General features: G+C 38.4%; 1 protein-coding gene across 1 annotated transcript in view; it reads left to right on the forward strand.

Annotated features, from left to right (window-relative positions):
• The window catches only part of ITPR2 (inositol 1,4,5-trisphosphate receptor, type 2), a gene marked incomplete at its 3' end in the record, with an annotated part of 198,589 nt that overhangs the window by 101,916 nt on the left and 77,672 nt on the right, over positions 1-19,001 (forward strand). The window contains exons 22-29 of the mRNA XM_010004160.1: positions 3,726-3,919; positions 6,719-6,851; positions 7,586-7,643; positions 9,134-9,299; positions 11,309-11,482; positions 16,151-16,240; positions 16,396-16,521; positions 17,841-17,963. Coding sequence (XP_010002462.1) covers positions 3,726-3,919; positions 6,719-6,851; positions 7,586-7,643; positions 9,134-9,299; positions 11,309-11,482; positions 16,151-16,240; positions 16,396-16,521; positions 17,841-17,963 — 1,064 coding nt within the window. The remainder of the gene's footprint in view (positions 1-3,725; positions 3,920-6,718; positions 6,852-7,585; positions 7,644-9,133; positions 9,300-11,308; positions 11,483-16,150; positions 16,241-16,395; positions 16,522-17,840; positions 17,964-19,001) is intronic.

The raw sequence follows: 19,001 nt of genomic DNA on the forward strand, positions 1-19,001 counted from the left end.
GATAACTGTATTAAAGCCAAAAGAACACAAAAGCATAGCAAGAAGAAACAACTTAGTAGCAAGACTGCTGTGGCCTCCTGATGTTTGTGAATGACAGATTTATATCCATGCTTAACATGGTCTAGACTTCAAGGCTGGGCAGATAACACTGAGCACCATGAGTGCTTATTACTGGGGGATCTTCTGGAAAAGAAGCTACTGCCTGCTCTTTATTTACATGAATGATCCTGATGGCTTTTTTTTGAAGAATAGAGTTGTTCCTCCCATTGTTGAGATGCAGTCAGCTAGTTCACTGCCATGCATGAATGTGCTGGTTGTTGACTGCTGTCTGTTCCTAAGAGATGGTTGCATTTCATCAGCACCCTGCAAAACATAGTAATTAAAATATCTTTCCTGATATGCTGAATTGAAAAGAATGCTGAATTGCTCCAGTTGCTGTATTATTTTCACTCTGGAATGTTCTCTTCAGGTCTGTTCTTAGTTTATTGAAAATAATAGCATCAGGCAGTTAGTTAAAAAGTTTTCCAATATGGGTTTACTCATGACATCTTGTCTCACTGCTGTTACTGACAGAAATGCAGTATTGAGTCACTACCTATTTCAGCTGTAAATACTAAACTGTATTAAGTAGACTTTAACTAAAATCCTTTCCTACGCATTATGAAATAAATTTCCCCAACATTGGACACTTTTAAGACTCAGCTGGACTGAATGCTGGGCCATCTTGTCTATACTGTGCTTTTGCAAAGAAAGGTTGGACCAGATGATCCTTGAGGTCCCTTCCAATCCAATATCCTATGATTCTCTTAATTTGAAATGACAGTGATAAGTACCATCTTAATTCTCCTTTGCTTTCCTGATTCTAGCTGTGTATATCAGTTGCATACATGTCAATAGTAAAGAAATGTTGTGGACAGAGGGTTTATCCTTTGTCCACAGTGAATGCTGTTGGGAAGCAGCTTCATAGCTACTGCTTACTGGTTTGTACCACCTTTTACCACTGGTGTTCCTTGGTCCTCTGGTTTAATCTCACACCTTCATTGTGCCTGGCCATCAGAGGTGTCCACCTTGCTCTGCAACTGTTTCTGGTTATCTCATGATAAGATAAAGACAATTCAATAAAATGTGAGATACTTTCTAAAAGTAATGTTAAACAAACATAACTAAAAAAACATTAAAAACCAGTTTTTAACAGTGATGTTAAACAAATGCACTTATAAAACATCAAATGTTTTTATTTAAAAAGTAACGTTAAACAAATTCAAATACAAAGCATCAAAACACAGTTAAAAGTGAAGTGCAGGACTATGACCTGAAATGAGATGTTTGTAATATGTTTGAATGAGTTCTCTTTATCTCATAGTGCATTTTTTTTTTTCCTCACTCTTGATTTGCCCTTACTAATGAGATGACCTCTGATGGCTGAGCACAAGGAAGTTATGAGATAGACCAACTAGCATGTGTTACAAATTGTGTGACTCATGCACTTGACCTCCCCTACATATACACAGTTTCCTCACAAAAAACAGAGCACCATGAGCAGAGCTGCCAGCTCCCTGAGATTTTTTCATGGTGCTGAACGAGCACCATCTGCTGATCCACGCACAGTTGTCTCAATGGAGTCAGTGCTGTAGAAGTGTCTAGTGGAGAGTTGTCCCTTTCTGTATCAGTTGGCAAATGAGGTAATTTATTTCATGGTTTGAAGATAAGATTATGCAAAATGTCAGCTTAACTGAAGCTACTTTGAGGGTTGAAGGTCCTTCACTAAATAATCTAGCTGTATGTGGGTGAACTGAGTGATGGTCAATGTAAATAAATGTTTAGCAGATTGAGAAAAAGGGGGTGGGGAGGGGGAGAGAGATATTCATACTATGTTATTTCCCAGCTGTTTTGTTTGATTTGAAAGGAAAAGACACCTTTTTCATTTTGCAGCAAGGGGGGTATTTGTAATGATTTTATTTGCTTTATGCTGGTGTAAGCAGTTAAGAGAAATTTCTGTGCCTGCTTAATGTGAGGATCTAGCCCTTAGTTTGACTTCTAGGGTTTTTTTCTAACATCATGCAAAGTTAGAAATACATTTTTTCCCTCCTTTATAGGGACTTGGAAGTATTATTTTCAAAAGACCCAATTCAGTGTGATTTCACACCAGACTGGATGCTGAATGGGACCTCAAACATGACACTAATCTTCATCATTCACTTTGAAAAAGCAAATTCTTTGTGTGTTTTCCCTTTAAAGTCAGGGGTGAAGGTGTCCTTTTTCCTTGCATGCAGTGCTTGAGCTCTGTGGATTGAAGAAAGAAGGGCATAAGAGGAGGATATTGCTAACAAAATAAAATACAGCTTTGGCCTTTTACAGCAGATTAGCTGGGAAGTCAGTCTCTTTGGTGTGAGTAAAACTTTCCAGTTGCATGGTGATTAAAGTGTACTAAAAGACATACAAGAACTGTTCAGGCTTACCTCAGCAAAGCTACATTTCCTCCATTCTTTTGTTTGCCTTTGGAGTAGTCTAGGTCTTGACACTTTCTGCGAAGAGATATTATATCATTCCCTTCCTTTCCTCCATTCTTTCAGGTCTGTGCTTTGCAAGGAAGGAAACTAATTCATGTAGGTAGGTAGCATGATACTCTCATTCTTTCTTCTCTGCACCTTTGGAAGAAGGTAGTCATTGATTCACTGAGATGCTTCTCATACCAAAATTCATGATAAAGAAAGTGCACTACAATCTATGGGAACAGATGGTATTTCATGGTAGATTTTTTTGAACTGGCATCAGTGATTGATACCATTGCAACTAGACTGGATAAATTCTTTTTGCCATGTTAGTATAAAATAATTTTTCCCCCCAGGTACTACTTAGGAAGGGCATTGTGATTACAGATACTAGTTTGACCTGCAGGACACCCTTTGGGTCCTGATGTTCTCTTGGGACTTTTTTGAATGGGAATGGGTGGCTAGTTGTGTCAGTTTGCTTTGTTGCCTGTCATTTGGGCCACATGGAGATGTTGATCAGGCCTGTACAGCCTCAAATCTTTACTCTCTGAGTGTGACATACAAAATACTTAGTCTCCTTCCAGCTTCTGCAGTGCCAAAAGCAACCTTGCCTTCAAGCACATATATTATGTCCAGTCATCATGGTGAAGACATCAGTGGGAGTAGGCTTGGAAATTTAATTCCTCCCATGTGTCTACAAAGTAAGGTCATAAATTGCAGCAGTAGATGATAGAAATGAAATACCAATAAAAGTTTCCTAACAATAAAGATGGCCAAGTACTGGGATTGCTTGCCTAGGGATGCTGTATAATGTGGGATATGCAATGCTTAAATTCCTTAGAAGAAAGTTAAACCTCTCTCTGAAATGGTCTTAGATGGTACATAATATTCCTTCAGACAAAGGAGTGGATTAGGTGAACTACTAAGCTTTTTTTTGGTTCTACTTTTTATTATTTCTTTAACGTCCTAATAGAACCATGGAAATCTTTTGGCATCTTTCCCATCTGTTGACCTGTAACAAATGAACTCATGGAAAATCAGTGTAGAAAATGTGTCCCTAAACTATTGGGTAATTTGAAAGAATTCCTTCTGCTGAGGACTTGAGGACTTGTTTTTCAATATGCCTGTGAAGACTGTAAAGGGGTTTGATAATGTGGGTGTATCTGTGATATATAGCTTTGCAAGCAAGCTTTACTAATGGAAAATATATACATGTTTGTGTTTAATGCATAGGAAACAATGTTATGAGGACCATCCATGGTGTAGGAGAGATGATGACTCAAATGGTACTGAGCAGAGGATCTATATTTCCCATCAGTGCCCCTGATGTACAGCCAAGCATTCACCCAGGCAAGCAAGCCAGCACCTCAGACAGTGAAGATGTGATTGTAATGGACACCAAATTGAAAATCATTGAGATTTTGCAGGTAATAATGACCAGTGGAATATAGCACAGCAAGCATTTCATAGATCTTTATGTATTCACATAGTGGCAGTTTCTATTACCTACATTCTTACTATTCACTGGGCAGTTAATTGTAAAAAGAACACTTTGATATGAGGAAGAATACTCCCCTGTGTGAAAAACTGTACAGTTGTCCTCACTCTGTTACACCTACTTCACTTTTGAAGGATGTAGATGCTGCAGAAACTCTGTCACTATTACTGAGAAAGGGCAGAACTTGTCCTTTAATCTGCCTCACTAATGTTTTCTGAAGCCTTTGTGTCTATTTCCAGGCTCATTGACACTCATCTTGCACTGGGGTAGCTTACTTGACTTTAGTATTTGACTCATCTGTTCAAGTAGTTTGATGAAGGGTAGAACTGGACCTAGACCTGCTGAAGTGATGCAGGGCCACACACTTTTGAAGTCTGTTTCAGATTTCAGCTGTGAGATTAAGAATAGTCTGTGGGCTGCTGTGATTTTCTCTCAGCTGAACTGTTGGGCTATATGACACTAGCATGCCTCCTGAGATGCATCTTTCACATTGTGCTATTACTAAGTGAAGTGGCACACATTTGTTCTCTATATCACATCCCAGCTTCTGCAGTGCCTAAACCCTGAAGGAATGTTTCAGTGTTTTCTAGAAATCCAGGTGGATCTGTTAGTACCATTGTCACTTCTGAAGGATTAAATTTGTTCTGACTGCTTATAAATTATTTAGATTACCTTAATTACTTGTAAGCTGATTTATCAATTGTTGCTATATCCTTAATGATGCATATTAAGGTTCCAGGGCTCCTTTATTTTAAGGCCTATGGTGAGGGACTGAGTGTTATGAAGTTATATCACCTAAATAACATTATTCATGTGTATTACTTCTAATTTTCATTTGTCTTTTGACTTTCTCTCCATACTGCTTTGCTCTACTTTATGATGCCTGGGAGGATGTTTTCAGGACACCAACCTTGTCCTGTGCATTCCCTGGCTGCTCACAGGCAAGAGAATCATATTTTGTCTCATTCTTCCTTTTTCACAGCACCTCCAGAGCAAGAGCACCTGGGATTGGAGAGCATTTAATCTTAATTTGTTACTTAATCTGTGGTTTGTTAGTTTTTGTTTAGTCACATGGTCAAACTACTGCAAATCAGCAAGTTGTCATATGTTGAATGAATCACAGTAAATGTGCATAAATATGATCTTAGTTCACAAGAAATGCAAAATAATTCAGTTTCGTTTAATATGCAGTGAAGGAGGATTAATTTATGTCACATTGCCTTTCATTACTGTGCTATTACCCTAAAAAGACAAGTAAGAATATTTTAGATTTATTGAATTATCATGCGTAGCTAGTACAATGGTGAATAAAACCATTATAAAAAATACTTCTGTTTATAATAATTTAATTCTCAATATATCCTCTTATTCCCTTAAGTAATGGCATTTTTTACTTCAGAGTTTCCGTTCAGCCAAAATTAAACAGAAGGCCTGATAGGCTTAGCTGACTATGCATGGACTTGGGAAATTTTTACTTTTAAAAATCTTGCTTGAACAATTACAGGGTAACTTGATCATGGAACCAAAATAAACATGCCTTTTTAAAAATTATTATTCTTATTTTTTAAAGATTTTTTTAAAATCTTGTTTTTTTAAGTGGCATTTTATTTGCTCTTAGATGGTATAGCCCTAGACAAATCCTCTTAACAGTATTCTGGGTCTGGGAAGCCTGTTTAACATGAGTTAAAGATCAAAAAAACAGGTTGTCACCATTGGCTAAGTCATCATCTGTCAGCTGAGTCTTGGTAGCTCAACATATGTACTTTCATCCCTGCTGATTGTAAAATATGTTAAATTATCTTAAACCTGTTTCCTTGTATGCTTGCATTTCCTGTGGGCAAGGAGCACAAGTGTGGGAAGCACTGAAACTCAGTTGATGGGCAGTCAGCTGTTGAAATGTGGGATGTGTATGTCCTTAAATAAGTACTAATGTTTCCAGCCTAGTTATTCTCCTTATTATTCCAATATAAATTCAGCACTTCCGCCTATGAATTAGGATTTTTCCTCGATGAGTTTCCGTTCTCACAGCTGAGGAACAAAAGGCACCAACAATTAGAAAAAAGCAGAGTGCTGAGTGAGGGAGAGGAGGGATCTCTGCTACCATTACAGTGGTAGGTTCCAAACCCAAACTTTTTTTTGCTACGTGTTGGCAACACTAGGAGGGGCTCAGGAAGGACATGCTCTTTGCTCCTCACATCCTCAGCTGATAATTAGCAATGTAACAAAAGACACCAGCAGACTTGTGCTTCACTCCGTGGGAGCCTGGAGTTACTGCAGCACCGCTGCCCTTGGCTGACCAGCATCTGAGAGAGTGAGGTTTGAGCCTGTTGTTTTTACTCTCAACCCCATTCTGCTTTTTATCTTCACGAGACACCAGAAGTCCAGCTGGAATCTGAAGTAACTGGTTTCACCATGGGTTTGAATATACTGATCTGGCTTGCAGGCAATGAGGACAAGGCAGCATCCTGGAGCCCCCGAACAAGTCCAGACAGCTTTGTAGTATTCAGCAATTGGTAGAGTTCAGTATGTCTCAGGATGGTTGGAGTGAACAAAGAAAACAATAAAAACTAATGAATGTAATAGATTTATTTTTTTTTGTAGTGGACATACTTATTAACAATAATTTACTTAAAATAAGCAGGTATCCCTGTACATTCCATCACAGAAAAATGTTAACTGTTACTAAATGGCAGAAGAAAAGTCTTATTTAAAACTTTTTTTCTTGTAGTTTATTCTCAGTGTTAGACTGGACTATAGAATATCCTACATGCTGTCTATCTATAAGAGAGAGTTTGGGGAAAACAATGAAAATGTTGATTGCTCTACAGCATCTCCGCCTGACACACCAGGGGTTGCCTCAGGTAAATGTTGCTGTTGTATTACAGTGTAAAATAATTCTGTGTAGACTATACTGCATACAATGAACTCAACTGCAGCAGAAAGATGCATGCTGCTTAATGTAGAAAAGCTTGTGAAAAAATGAGAATTTTAAGAAATCCCATTAAAATAACATTTTTGCTGGTCTGCCCCCTTCTAACAAGTTATACTGATGAACCTGAGCCCCGTGGTGCTAGGAGCTCTACAAACCACCACCAGTGATCCACAGGTGATACAGAATATGTAACTTTCACCTTTTTTGCTAGTTGAGCCAACCCCTACTAAGCAGATACATGAACTTTAGAGTATTTATCACAAACCAAGCTCTTTAGCACACCATGATTTTGCTTTAGAATAGCTTCAATATCCCTTACTACTTAAGGCTTGAGTACTCCTTAGCCTCCCCTCTGTTATACAGCACCTCCACGGAAAGCAATTCCCCCATCCTTGCAGGTGGTCACACAGACATCAGTCAGCCTCTTGAGCCCTTCTGTGTGCCTGGGAATGCTCCCTGGAAAGCTACTTCATTCCTATATCACATTCACCTCTTGCAGACATCAAATTTTACCTAGTGTAATGTGTCATTAGACCTTAATGTGATAACATACGTGATCATTTCAAGGAGGAACTGAATTCCATTTTGCTGTGCAGATAAAATAATGATTTCTGGCTTTTTTCAAATTAATTAATTTATTTATTTTTCCTCTTTTCCTCTCAGCAATCGTTCCTGACATAGATGAAATTGCAGCTCAGGCTGAAACTATGTTTGCTGGCAGGTATATTATCTGAAGTTTTACGTCTCTCTCTATATATATCTGTTTATCTTGATACTTCTCATGGATAATCTCAGTTTATTCTGTGCTTATTTCATACCCCTTCCTTTTCCTTTGGCTGCATCTTGTTACATAACCTATACATAGACAGAAAAGTGCCAGAAAAGACCTGGATTGCAAAATAACAAACAACTTTGCTGGTATGGATGTCCATGGGATTGGAAATGACCACTCTTAATTGTAATAGAGTTGGTAGAAAGTTTTTGTCATGTTCCCAAGGCAGCTGGAGATGGGTGTACAGATGTACTAGGTAAAACACTATTTATTTATTTATGTTATAATGCTGCACTTGGGTGCTTTAAAATAATACCTTCTTCTGGTGTACCTTATGGCTGTAGCCCTAAATTTCTTGAACCAGTAGATTACTGTTGATCCTTAGTATTTCTCATAGACCACATGACCTGTTGTCAGTGCACCTTGTGCTTGAACTTATTTAGAAAATTATATCAACAGTAATCTCGTTCATAAGATTCCTCAAATCAACTGTGGACCACTTGCCATGATCTTCTGGACCACCAGAGGAAGCTATGCTTGCAGAGTTTTGGACGCAATTTCAACTGTGCTGTGAACAACAAGAACAGAAAAAGCACAGAAAATATCCCTATATTGATTTCGTTTTAGGGGTATAGTTAAAATTATACCAGTAAAAATGAATTCCATTTTGAGAAGGCCATAGACTTTGAAGTTTTTCTTGGAGCTAGGGAGAAGGATCTCCAATGTGGGCACTCTGATCTTTCCTCTCTCAGTCCCTTATGCATTCTCAATCTTTATGAGCACAAGCAATGCCTCCAGTCCTCTCCCTGAACTCCCATAAGATAAGACAACACACAGCCCTTGGCATCTGCATCTTTAAAATGAACAGAAACTGAATGGTTTCTTGGAAATGTTATTTCTGCTTTGATATGTTAAGTGTAAATCTGCTTTCTGCCATTCCAGACTATAAATACCATTCCAGAAATATGATGCTTTTGGCAATTTTTACTATTTTTGAGCTCATTTTTTCTTAAATGAAATTGTAATAACAGCTGAAAAGGGAAGGAGTGAAAATAAAAAGGGCCAAATTAATCTCTTGATGCAATGCTGTTTGCTTCAATTAATTTGGATTGGGGATGACTTATCCAAAACATAACTGAATGTTTTTGCCGCATGGATTTTATACACAGTATTTGATACTTTTCATACATTTTGCTTTCATTCTGTAGAGTCCATTCTGCTGCAAGATTGCTGCAACAGCATATAACTGTAGGATTGAAGTGCTTATCAAATATGTTAATGTTATGTTTATATTTTCCATCCTGCAATTTATTTGGTTTGGTTTTAGGAGCTCTGTCAAATGAAGACTGTGTGTGTGTACACGCATATTGATGTCAAAAGCTTTTTTTTCTTTTCTATCTTATTTTATTTTGTCCTTTTTTTCCCCATTTCTCTTGCAGAAAGGAGAAGAATGCAGTTCAGCTTGATGATGAAGGGGGCAGAACTTTTTTACGGGTCCTTATTCACCTCATCATGCATGACTACCCTCCTTTGCTCTCAGGTGCTCTGCACCTGCTATTTAAGCACTTCAGCCAGAGAGCAGAAGTCCTGCAAGCATTTAAACAGGTATGGGTGGGCATAGTGTTGCCCCAGGAAACTGACTGCGGGGGCAGTCTTTCCAAAGGCTGCTTTGCTTGCCTGATTTGCTGTCTCTAGCATCATGGTGTTACTTCTTAGAGGTCCAGATTCAGCAGAGATTTTTCTCTTTTGTTGTTAGAGTTGACCATGTGTGCCAGTGTATGTTATAGTTGTTCACCCAGAAGTAGTTATTTTGACATTGTGTCCATTAGGGAAAACGTAGGTCTGTGGTGACAGCTGGGACACACGCATCTCACAGCAAGATGTGGTCCCTCAGAGGCAGAATTAGTAGCTCTTGTTCTGCAAGCAGTGGTCAGCAAGAAGACTTGCAGTCAGCAAGATCACTTGCCTCTCTTCAGGGCTACTCAGGCTGGGTATGAAGCTCTCTTCTTACTCATGTGGTGTTACTAGTTCTAATTCAGGTGTCTTTGCATTGTGCTCCGCTGCGTGACACAAAGATGCCCAAATAACAGGAAGAGAGTGATTGAACCAGGCCTTGTTTTGAGCTTTTATTCTTTCTGCTTGATAACGGTGCATGTGCAGGCTCCATGTGTCAATGGATTAGGATGGGGAGATCTGATGTCATGGGGCTGGATGATAGAGACATCTCTGTTATGTAACTCTATATAACATATGTTGATAAGACCATGTAATGCTTATTTCAGGAGTTTGGTACCGTGTTGTCTCATCGTTATGTAAGATGTGGAGGTTTCTCTTGTTTAGAAACAGATGAATGATAAGGACCTGGAAAGCTTTTGTTTAATATTTTTGCAGTGTAACATAATTGCCTCCTACCAGATTGTTGAAAGTTAGGTCATGCTGCTTAGTTGCATAAATAGCTGTTATTCCCAGGTAAGCAAGGACTGGCAAGCTTACCATGTTTTTGTAAGGGATGGAGAAGGCTAATTGTCAAATAAACAAAAAAAGACTGAGAACATGGAATATGGATGTCTGTGGGGAAGCAGCATTCATAAATTTTGTAAAATAACAAGATTTTACCAAGAGAAGAGAAAATATGATGAAACCTTTATACTACAAAATAGTTAATATTTGCCTTCATGTAGTGATTGGTTTTTTTTAAAAAGAATGTCCCTATCAGTGTTCTTGTCTGCCATGCAACCTAATCTTTTACATAAGTGTGTTTTCTTAGTAGTGCTTTTTTATTTACTGTAAAGATTGTTTTTAGTTTTTGGGGATATTACCTTCATTAATAATCTTGGTAGAGCAAAGATCATTACAAAGAAAGCAAATGTGTAGATCATGATAAATTAAGAACTACAAATAACAGTGGGGGGAAAAAACCAGAAACAACAGATATTTTGAGCAGTATAAGAAAAGAAAAAGTGAGATTAATCTTTGTAAGAAGCAGCCATTCCAATGTTGGGAATTATATGAACCTGAAAGTCAGCTTGTGAGCTACATTCAAACAGGTTTTTCAAAGCTGGACTAACAGTTAAAATCTGTTATTTTTCAATATATGATTATGGTGATGTAAGTGATCATTAAAGCTGCTGGCCATTCTGACTTTTCTTTGGATATCCTGATTCCTTGTCATATAATATTTTCTTTTTCCCTTTTAAGTCCTGTGCTGATGGCATAAGCTATCTCTAACTGTATTGCTTTAATATAATTTAAATGTATTGTTTTAGTAGCCTGAGGATCACAATCAGTGCATCAGAACTAACTCTGCATAGAACTCAAGAGCTGGTAAATTGGTGCTTATGCCGAAAATGTTTCACAGCATATGAAAGAAGGCAAGAGGATGTTGTGAATGTTATAGCTGTCCTCTTTTTGGGCAGCTATGATCTGTGGCTCTGTTGAAGTCTTTTGATGAATGGAGGCTAAAAAGCCTGCCTGTGCCATGTTTCAATTTCATAGGGAAGGTTACATAAAGCACATTAAAAGGGGGGCTTAGAATGGAAACTGTCCAGCAAATTACCCAGGCGTAAGTGCTGGTGCTACTGCTGTAATAGTTTTACAATTTTCTGTATTTCCAGGTTCAGTTGCTGGTGTCTAATCAAGATGTTGATAACTACAAGCAAATCAAGGCTGATCTTGATCAGCTACGTCTGACTGTAGAAAAATCGGAATTGTGGGTTGAGAAGAACAGCAATTATGAGAGTGGAGAGGTGGGTGACAATCAAACCAAAGGTGGAGAAGAGCAAATAGAGGTGAGTTTAAAGCCTTTGCTATTAGAATAGTTTCAATATTGATAGGTAGTTTAATGAACAACTGCAAATTTGTGATCTGGTTAATCAAAGTAGCAGTGAGAATTGACATTATTCTGGCTGACCTTTAGGAATAGACAGAATAGGAAATAAAAACTCTTCTATCAATGTGTTCACTATTCTTTCCTGCTGCTTTCAGTAGCTGCATTCTTATGTCACAGAGCTGCCTTCCTTTCAGGCTAGTGAGCAAACCACAGTGTATGGCATCACTCTGTGGCCAAGGATCTAGGGATCATGTGCTGGCAGTTGTGTTGGAGTCTACTTTATCTGTTCCTGCAACTAGGGGACAGGAGCACAACTAAACACGCAATTTTAAACATCATATCTAATTCCACTCTTCACCAGACATAAGACTGACCTAAGTATATTGAGATTTTGCAGGTGGACTAATGTTTTGGGCTATTTTTTTTTACCCTTGCCCTACCCCACACTCAGGATAAATTATGATTTGAGAAACTTTAGAACTTGAATCTGGAACTACAAAGACCTCATTTATATATATATATTTTTAATACAATAGATTTTTTTTCAGTAAAAGCTGAGATCCTCACGTAACCTAACTCCAGTATTAGTTGTTGAGACACTGCCAAGCGTTGCAGCAGTTGCTATGGTTGAGGTTTGTGGCATAACAGTGGATAGAGCAGGCTTTTCCAGCAGTATTTATTCCCACTTTTCCATTTTCATCACAGCGATTGAGGAGAGACGAACAGCTGTGATTTCTGACACAGCACTTTCCTTATTCTCTTCCGTTGTAGAGACTTCGCTGGTGGCAAGTAAATGGGGAAGGAAGCCACCAAGGGAAGCTTAGTAGGAAGCCAAGTGGAGGTTATGCAGCTTTGTGAAGCCAGTGTATTGAAGGAAGAGTAGGAGCCATTTAGAAGACAGGATGTTTGCCAACCGCTGGCCTTTCATATGGGAAAGCAGATTTTACGTGTATTCATGTGGGGGAAAACTCAACTCTTCAAGGGAGAATCCTGAAGATTCTCAGTGTAGGTCCTACTCTTTCTCTGTTATAGCTTCGCTGAATTTAGTGGTGTCAGAACTGGGGAGGAATCTGGACATTGAGTTTAAGTTTGTGGGATTTCCTGCTTTCTGTCCTCAAGCATAGTTCTAGTAGGAAAGAAAATGTTAATTTATGTATTTAATGAACAGGAAAGGTGGGGGGAAACAGAATACAGAGTTACAGCAGGATATTTACAAGTTCTTTTTGCTATTATACATTTTAAAGTATTGTAAGTTCCCTTTTATTCCTACGAATAGCCCTGATAGCAAAGAAACCCCAGGAAGAGGGGACAAAACAGTATGTTTGAAGCAGAAGCATCTCTAAATGGGATAAATGGGATATTTTCCTTTTTTTTTTTTTCCCCCCTCCCATGAGTTTCCATCAGTCTGTATGGATTAGCAGTGCTTCAGTAGATGCATAACATTATCTCTGGCAGATCTGAGGGAATATTGTATCAAAACAATAATATGTAACCTGCACAACTGTTTAGATCATCTGGTGGTAATTCCATGAGAGATGTGCCAGGTTACAATAGCTCAGAATCTTATCCAATATTTTTCTCCCCTGTTAAATTTTTCTTTAATAGTCAGGAAGTGTTTTTACCTGGCAAAACTACTTCAGATAGTGAATACTCTCTTAGAGATCTTAAGTCAGATGTAAGAGGTGAGATGCTGGTCATAATCTACAATGTGTGAAGCAGGTGGCTGGCTTCAAGGAAGATAAACAACCCTGTGAGATCCCACATTTTCTTGGAATGGATTATGGGTATTCAGTACTGAGCTGGATGAATCTCTAGGTCTTTAGGGAATATGCTTCATTTGCCTGTGCTTAATTTTTCCCAAACAACATTAAAGTGCTCACAGAATAGTTTTATGTTAAGCCCAAGTTTCTGTCCTCACTGAAGTACATTGCAAGATTGACATTAAAGTTTTAAAAAGTCAAACATATTTTTTTTTGCTTTTGAACTTCTGAGTCTTTTGGGGTAATTGTGTCCACCTTTCTGTCTTAACCTGGCAGTGTTAGAGATGTAACTTTTTTTTTCCACAGCCATTTGGCTCCAGAAATGGAATTTGTAGAAAAATGGCCATGTTGTTCTAAGCAAAGTATCCAGAGTTCTCCACAGGAAAAACAACAAATCTTACATCTATGCAGGAACTGGAGATCAGATTTATAGGAAAGAATGCTCAGAGTTAGGTCTGACATGAATTAGACACTGTATGGGCTTAGGAAGAAGTGCTGAAATGGATCTTACATAACTGAGCCTTGCTTGAGAAGGGAAAAGTGGATAAAGCCTATTCATGTGGTTACTTCTAGGTGAGGGTGTTACGAGTCTGTACAGACATCATCGTGGATTATGTAAAGTACGATCTTTATTGTGCTGCCACTGGAGGATGCACAAGTGGTGTAGCACCAGAAACACAGATCTGTCTAAGGAGGAGAAACAGACAGTCTTATTGCAAGGACTCTCAGGTGAAGCTGGCAGTACAGGGCAGTGACATTTATAGAGCTTCTCATCTTTGATACTTATTGAGAAAATTTAGCCAGGTTTCCTTTTCTGGTCTGTGGCAGTTTGCTTTGGTTCTGGGAATGTTTAAACAAACATCTCCTGAAACATCATATATGGGTTGAGAGTGTGAAGTTAAACTTCAGAGAGGGCCCCTGTTGCCCTGGTAAATAAATGCTGCCTGTGGAGAGCAAAACTGACTTGCATGGCAAGTCCTGACAAGATGTGAGACTACTGAAGTGGCACGGAACTGCTCAGCTTAAGTGCTGGGATCTGGACCTCCTCTGAGGCCTGGAAAGGAAGGGTCCTAAGACTGACACAGAGTGACACCCCAAGAAATTTATGAATAGAGGAAGTGGTCTTTTTCAGAAAATACCATTTCTTCAAGGTGGGGTACTCAGACAAGAACCTTTCTCAGTTCCATATCTATGACCTCCTGTTCCTTATGGAAGAGTGTGACAGAGAATGTCTATTCTGGGGCGTGACATGGCAAGATATGCAACTGAGTGTCTCTGGTATCCCAGTGGTGTGATTATCTCTTGATAACTACATCCCTGGCATACTCTTACAGGTTCAATAAACAGATTTTTATTTTCAGAAGAGAAAGGATAGATTCAGCAGTTTAATGCTATTCAGCACTTCCAGCTAAGACATATAGTTCACATGGATTATAAAACTACTTTGATTGAGGAAGAATGCTGAGAAAAGTAACAGGTAAATTAATCTCGGTTAACCCACAGTCCCAGAACAGAGGAGGGTGGTTAATTATAGCAAAGAGCCTGAAATATCTTCCAAAGTATTGATTCAAGCAGCTGGAGAGGAGGCAGCATGCATACTAACAGACCCAAACAAATAAAATCCAGCATGGTTGTATAGATCAACATGACCACGCTGAACAGCGGTGCTGACGCTGTTATAAACAGATTCCATGGCCAAGTAGTGCAGCTGTTCTTGCCCCACTGGGAATTAAGACCAGATGGGATTTATAGAGCCCCTTATCTTCACCATCAGCTTAAGAAAGTTCAGAGTGAGGTTTCAAGAAGTATAAACATTCAGACTGGCGTGCATGTGTGTGTTTTAGCATAATTCTCTAAAAGAGTAGGAAGTTTGAGAACACAGTGAAACTCAGAAATGCACCTGTTTGGTTCTTTTTGATGCTATTACACTAGTTTACATCTTTATGGTTATACTGTGAGGCACTCTTGAGATCCACTACAGTTTTTCTACATGCTTAATAATTTCAGTATCCAAAGCCCATTGTTCCAGTTCTTTTTGTTTCCTGTTAAGAGAGGCTCACCATAGCTGACAGCAGGAAAAAACCCAAAACTGCTAGTTATCTAAGTGGCAGTATTTGTGTAGATGTCCTTCTGTGTTTTGATTGAGATATGCATGGCAAGGTGTGTGGGTGGTGGCAGTTATTTGCTGAATTGCTTTCTGTTATTTATCATACCAGGCTGGGACTTTCTAAGAGCCAAGGCCCAGAGCATATGCTGTCATGACTGGATGTTGCAGTTTAACATAAGGTTCTAATTTATTTTTAAATCCTTTCCTGCAACATCCAGAGATAAGGACAGAAGTGCCCTCTTCATGGGAGGAACATTTCTAATTTCCATGTGCTGCTTGTTCCTGTACTGCTCAGAACTCCAACCTACTTATCTCAACTACAGAGATTGTCTTAAGATGTTTCTCCAGACTTTTTAATGTTCACATACATGGACTTTGTAATCTTTCCAGCTGTATTAGAGATTTTTGGAACAAGTGGTGGCTATCAAAATACACTTACTGTCCCTATTTTCATAGTATCTAAATTCCTTGGAACATCTAGCATGTGATTTAGGGACATATTCTTTTTTAGGAGGATCAAAAGTATAAGGATGTAATTACCTCAAATTGTCTTGGAAAATTGAAACAAAGGAAGGACTTGAATGTGAATCTTTTTCACTCACTGGACCAGTGGATAAAGAATAAATTAGTCTTTTTATTATCTGTGTTATATCTGTTTCTTATGGGCTGCTGTAATCTTCTTCACTTACTGCTATTAAATATAATTAGTTCATGTTGAGGAAATGGCAATAGATCTTCACTTGTGTGTTCTTTGTTACAGGAGTCAAATATTTTGAGTCCAATACAAGATGGGACCAAAAAACCCCAGATAGACAGCAATAAAAGCAATAACTACAATATTGTTAAAGAGGTTGGTATTTCTGCAAGAAATTTGCTTGCCATACTTGTTTGAGAAGTAGATTTAGTAATTGTTTTGAAAAAAAAATGTATTTTGTTGGGCTTTTTGTGACGTGACTGGTTTTTTTGCTTGCTTGCATGCTTATTTATTTGTTTCTTTATTTCTAGATTTTGATTCGACTCAGCAAACTTTGTGTTCAGAATAAAAAATGTCGGAATCAACAGCAGCGATTGCTGAAAAATATGGGCGCCCACTTGGTGGTCTTGGATCTTCTGCAGATACCCTATGAAAAGGTTATTCTTACAATTTTAGTAGTAAAGAATATGAACTCAATAAAGGGAAAAGTCTCAAGAGGCCCAAGAATCAATGTGAATGGGTTTTTAACTTAATTCAGTCACGTGTGGCACAAACATGAAACGATGATGCCATTTTCTAACTTAAGAATAATGTGTTTAGGCCTAAGTTTAAATATGTCTGCCTGCATGGAACAGGATTTATTAAGAACTTCATGTGTATGGCCTCAGGTACTCAGATATCTCTGCAGTATCATCCCAGTCCTGAAACAGGTAAACCTTAGATCATCTGCAGTCACTGCACAGTAAGAAGTATTGATTTAACAGAGCTCCTGGCAGGGTATCTAAATTCCACAGTTGGATATTGCAGTGAGTGCTACCCTAGATACCTAAGAAGGACATAAAACTTTCAAGGATCAAGTCTGAAATAATTTCTTTTTTTCTGTAGATGCCTAGTCTAACCTAGTTCCACTTGCAAGCTTTTCAGAAGATAATGTGATTTTGTACCCATTTAGTCGCACTAAGCATAGAAATATTTGATGTAGAAAGCTTTAAAAAGTTCATTTTTTTCTGTAGATGCCTAGTCTAACCTAGTTCCACTTGCAAGCTTTTCAGAAGATAATGTGATTTTGTACTGATTTAGTGGCACTGAACATAGAAATAGGTGATCTAGATAGCTTTTTAAAGAGCACATTTTTCTAGATCTTTTAGAAAGCACTGAGAGGAGATAAAACCTTTTCTGGGCTACACACCAATGTTATGATACAGACACTGGGTTCACCTGTCTTCAGCAAAATAGTGCTTGTCCATTTAGGTGGTTCATCAAATCATAGTTAGAATACTATGTGAGAGGAATATAAAATAGAGATGAAAGTAGACATATATTGGTGTGGGAGTATGTGTATGAACATATATATTTGTGTAGGTGTACACACACATGCACACATATATCTGTTTCTATATAAAAGCTAGAGCTTTTCAAAAGTTTAAAATCTGTGAAGGCCAGAAAGGCCAGAAAGCTTATTTTGAAAAGCAAGTCACTCAGCACTTTTTTAAACTAGGAGATTATAACCATGAATGTGAAAATCTGAATTTGTGCTCTTACCTGTGACTCCCTATGGTCAAGTCAATTCAGAGTAAAGTACAGCCATGAATGGACTCTGAAGGCAACTGGATCAGTTGCTTTTGTCAGAGGGAGAATTTCTGCCCTATAGGCTCAAGAGAGAGTTGATTTGTCCCTTGCTTAATTCATGTTGACTAGTTTTAACAAGTATGTTTAGGTACGCCCAGCTGATTGTGTTTGTCTTATCTTTCTGCAGAGCGATGAGAAGATGAATGAAGTTATGAATCTAGCCCACACTTTTCTTCAGAATTTCTGTCGAGGAAATCCTCAGAATCAAGTTCTCCTCCACAAGAATCTTAACTTGTTCTTAACTCCAGGGGTAAGTATTTCATTTTAAGAATATTATAACTGGAAGGAGATTTGACTTGCTGAAAAATGACAGTGCTAAAGAAATAGTTTCATTAAATTATGCACTCTGCCTTCTCTTATCTCCTTGTTTTTGTCCCTTATTGTTGTCTCTTTTCTCTCCTGTTTATTTCTCCCTTGTCAGCTCTGTATGCTGTTGTTTTTAATGTTGATATTTTAGAAGTGGAAAACAATATTACCTGTTTGGTTTACTGGAAGCATCTGTGAATACGCGTCACATCATGGCATCATGTTTAGCTTGACTCTAATCTTACCCTAACTCACAGATGGACTATAAGTCAAGATAGAAGACACTGTGACTCTGCTGTCGTGAAGCTTGTGTGACAGCAGAATCAGACCCATACATTTTTGTCGATGATGCTTCCATTTGATTCAACTAATGTAAAAATGGATCTTTTATTCAATCATTGTCTTTACAGTAAACCTTTTTGTCACGGTCCCTTTGTATATATGATTGCAGATATAGTCATATAGAATGATACCTTGCTCAGTGGCAGATCTACTGAGCAAAACATGTTTTATTAGAGACAGTGTGAATATTAAGACTGTAGACCCCTGGCCTGTGAACATTAGGGAGCATTTGTTCTGTTAGTTTTTATTTACACTTTTTTTGTGAAGATAGTGGAAGGTGCTGAGCTGACCACAGTGGGGACTAGAAACCAGATTCCACCCTATCCAACACTGACAACTCAGGTGCCAAGTATAGAGCCTGCTTGCATTTGTAATTCTGTTCTTTTGAAGATGATTCTGTGATTCTGATCATCCCAGTTATTGCACTTTTGTTCACATTGTGGTGCAGACTTGGTGTGGATTCCTTTCAGATGACACTAAACAGAATGGTATACTCTAGAAGCACACCTGAGTCATGAGCCTTTAGACCAAGGGACCAAACTATAGCAAGTCTGAAGCAAAAGCCCTAGGAATGCATAAAGTCTGGATGCTGGGTCCTCAGCAGCATCCCTTTCTTGCTACAGATCTGCTCCTCTTGTTC

Source organism: Chaetura pelagica, unplaced genomic scaffold (genome assembly GCF_000747805.2).
Source record: "Chaetura pelagica isolate M959 unplaced genomic scaffold, ChaPel_1.0 scaffold198, whole genome shotgun sequence".
Taxonomy (NCBI): domain Eukaryota; kingdom Metazoa; phylum Chordata; class Aves; order Apodiformes; family Apodidae; genus Chaetura; species Chaetura pelagica.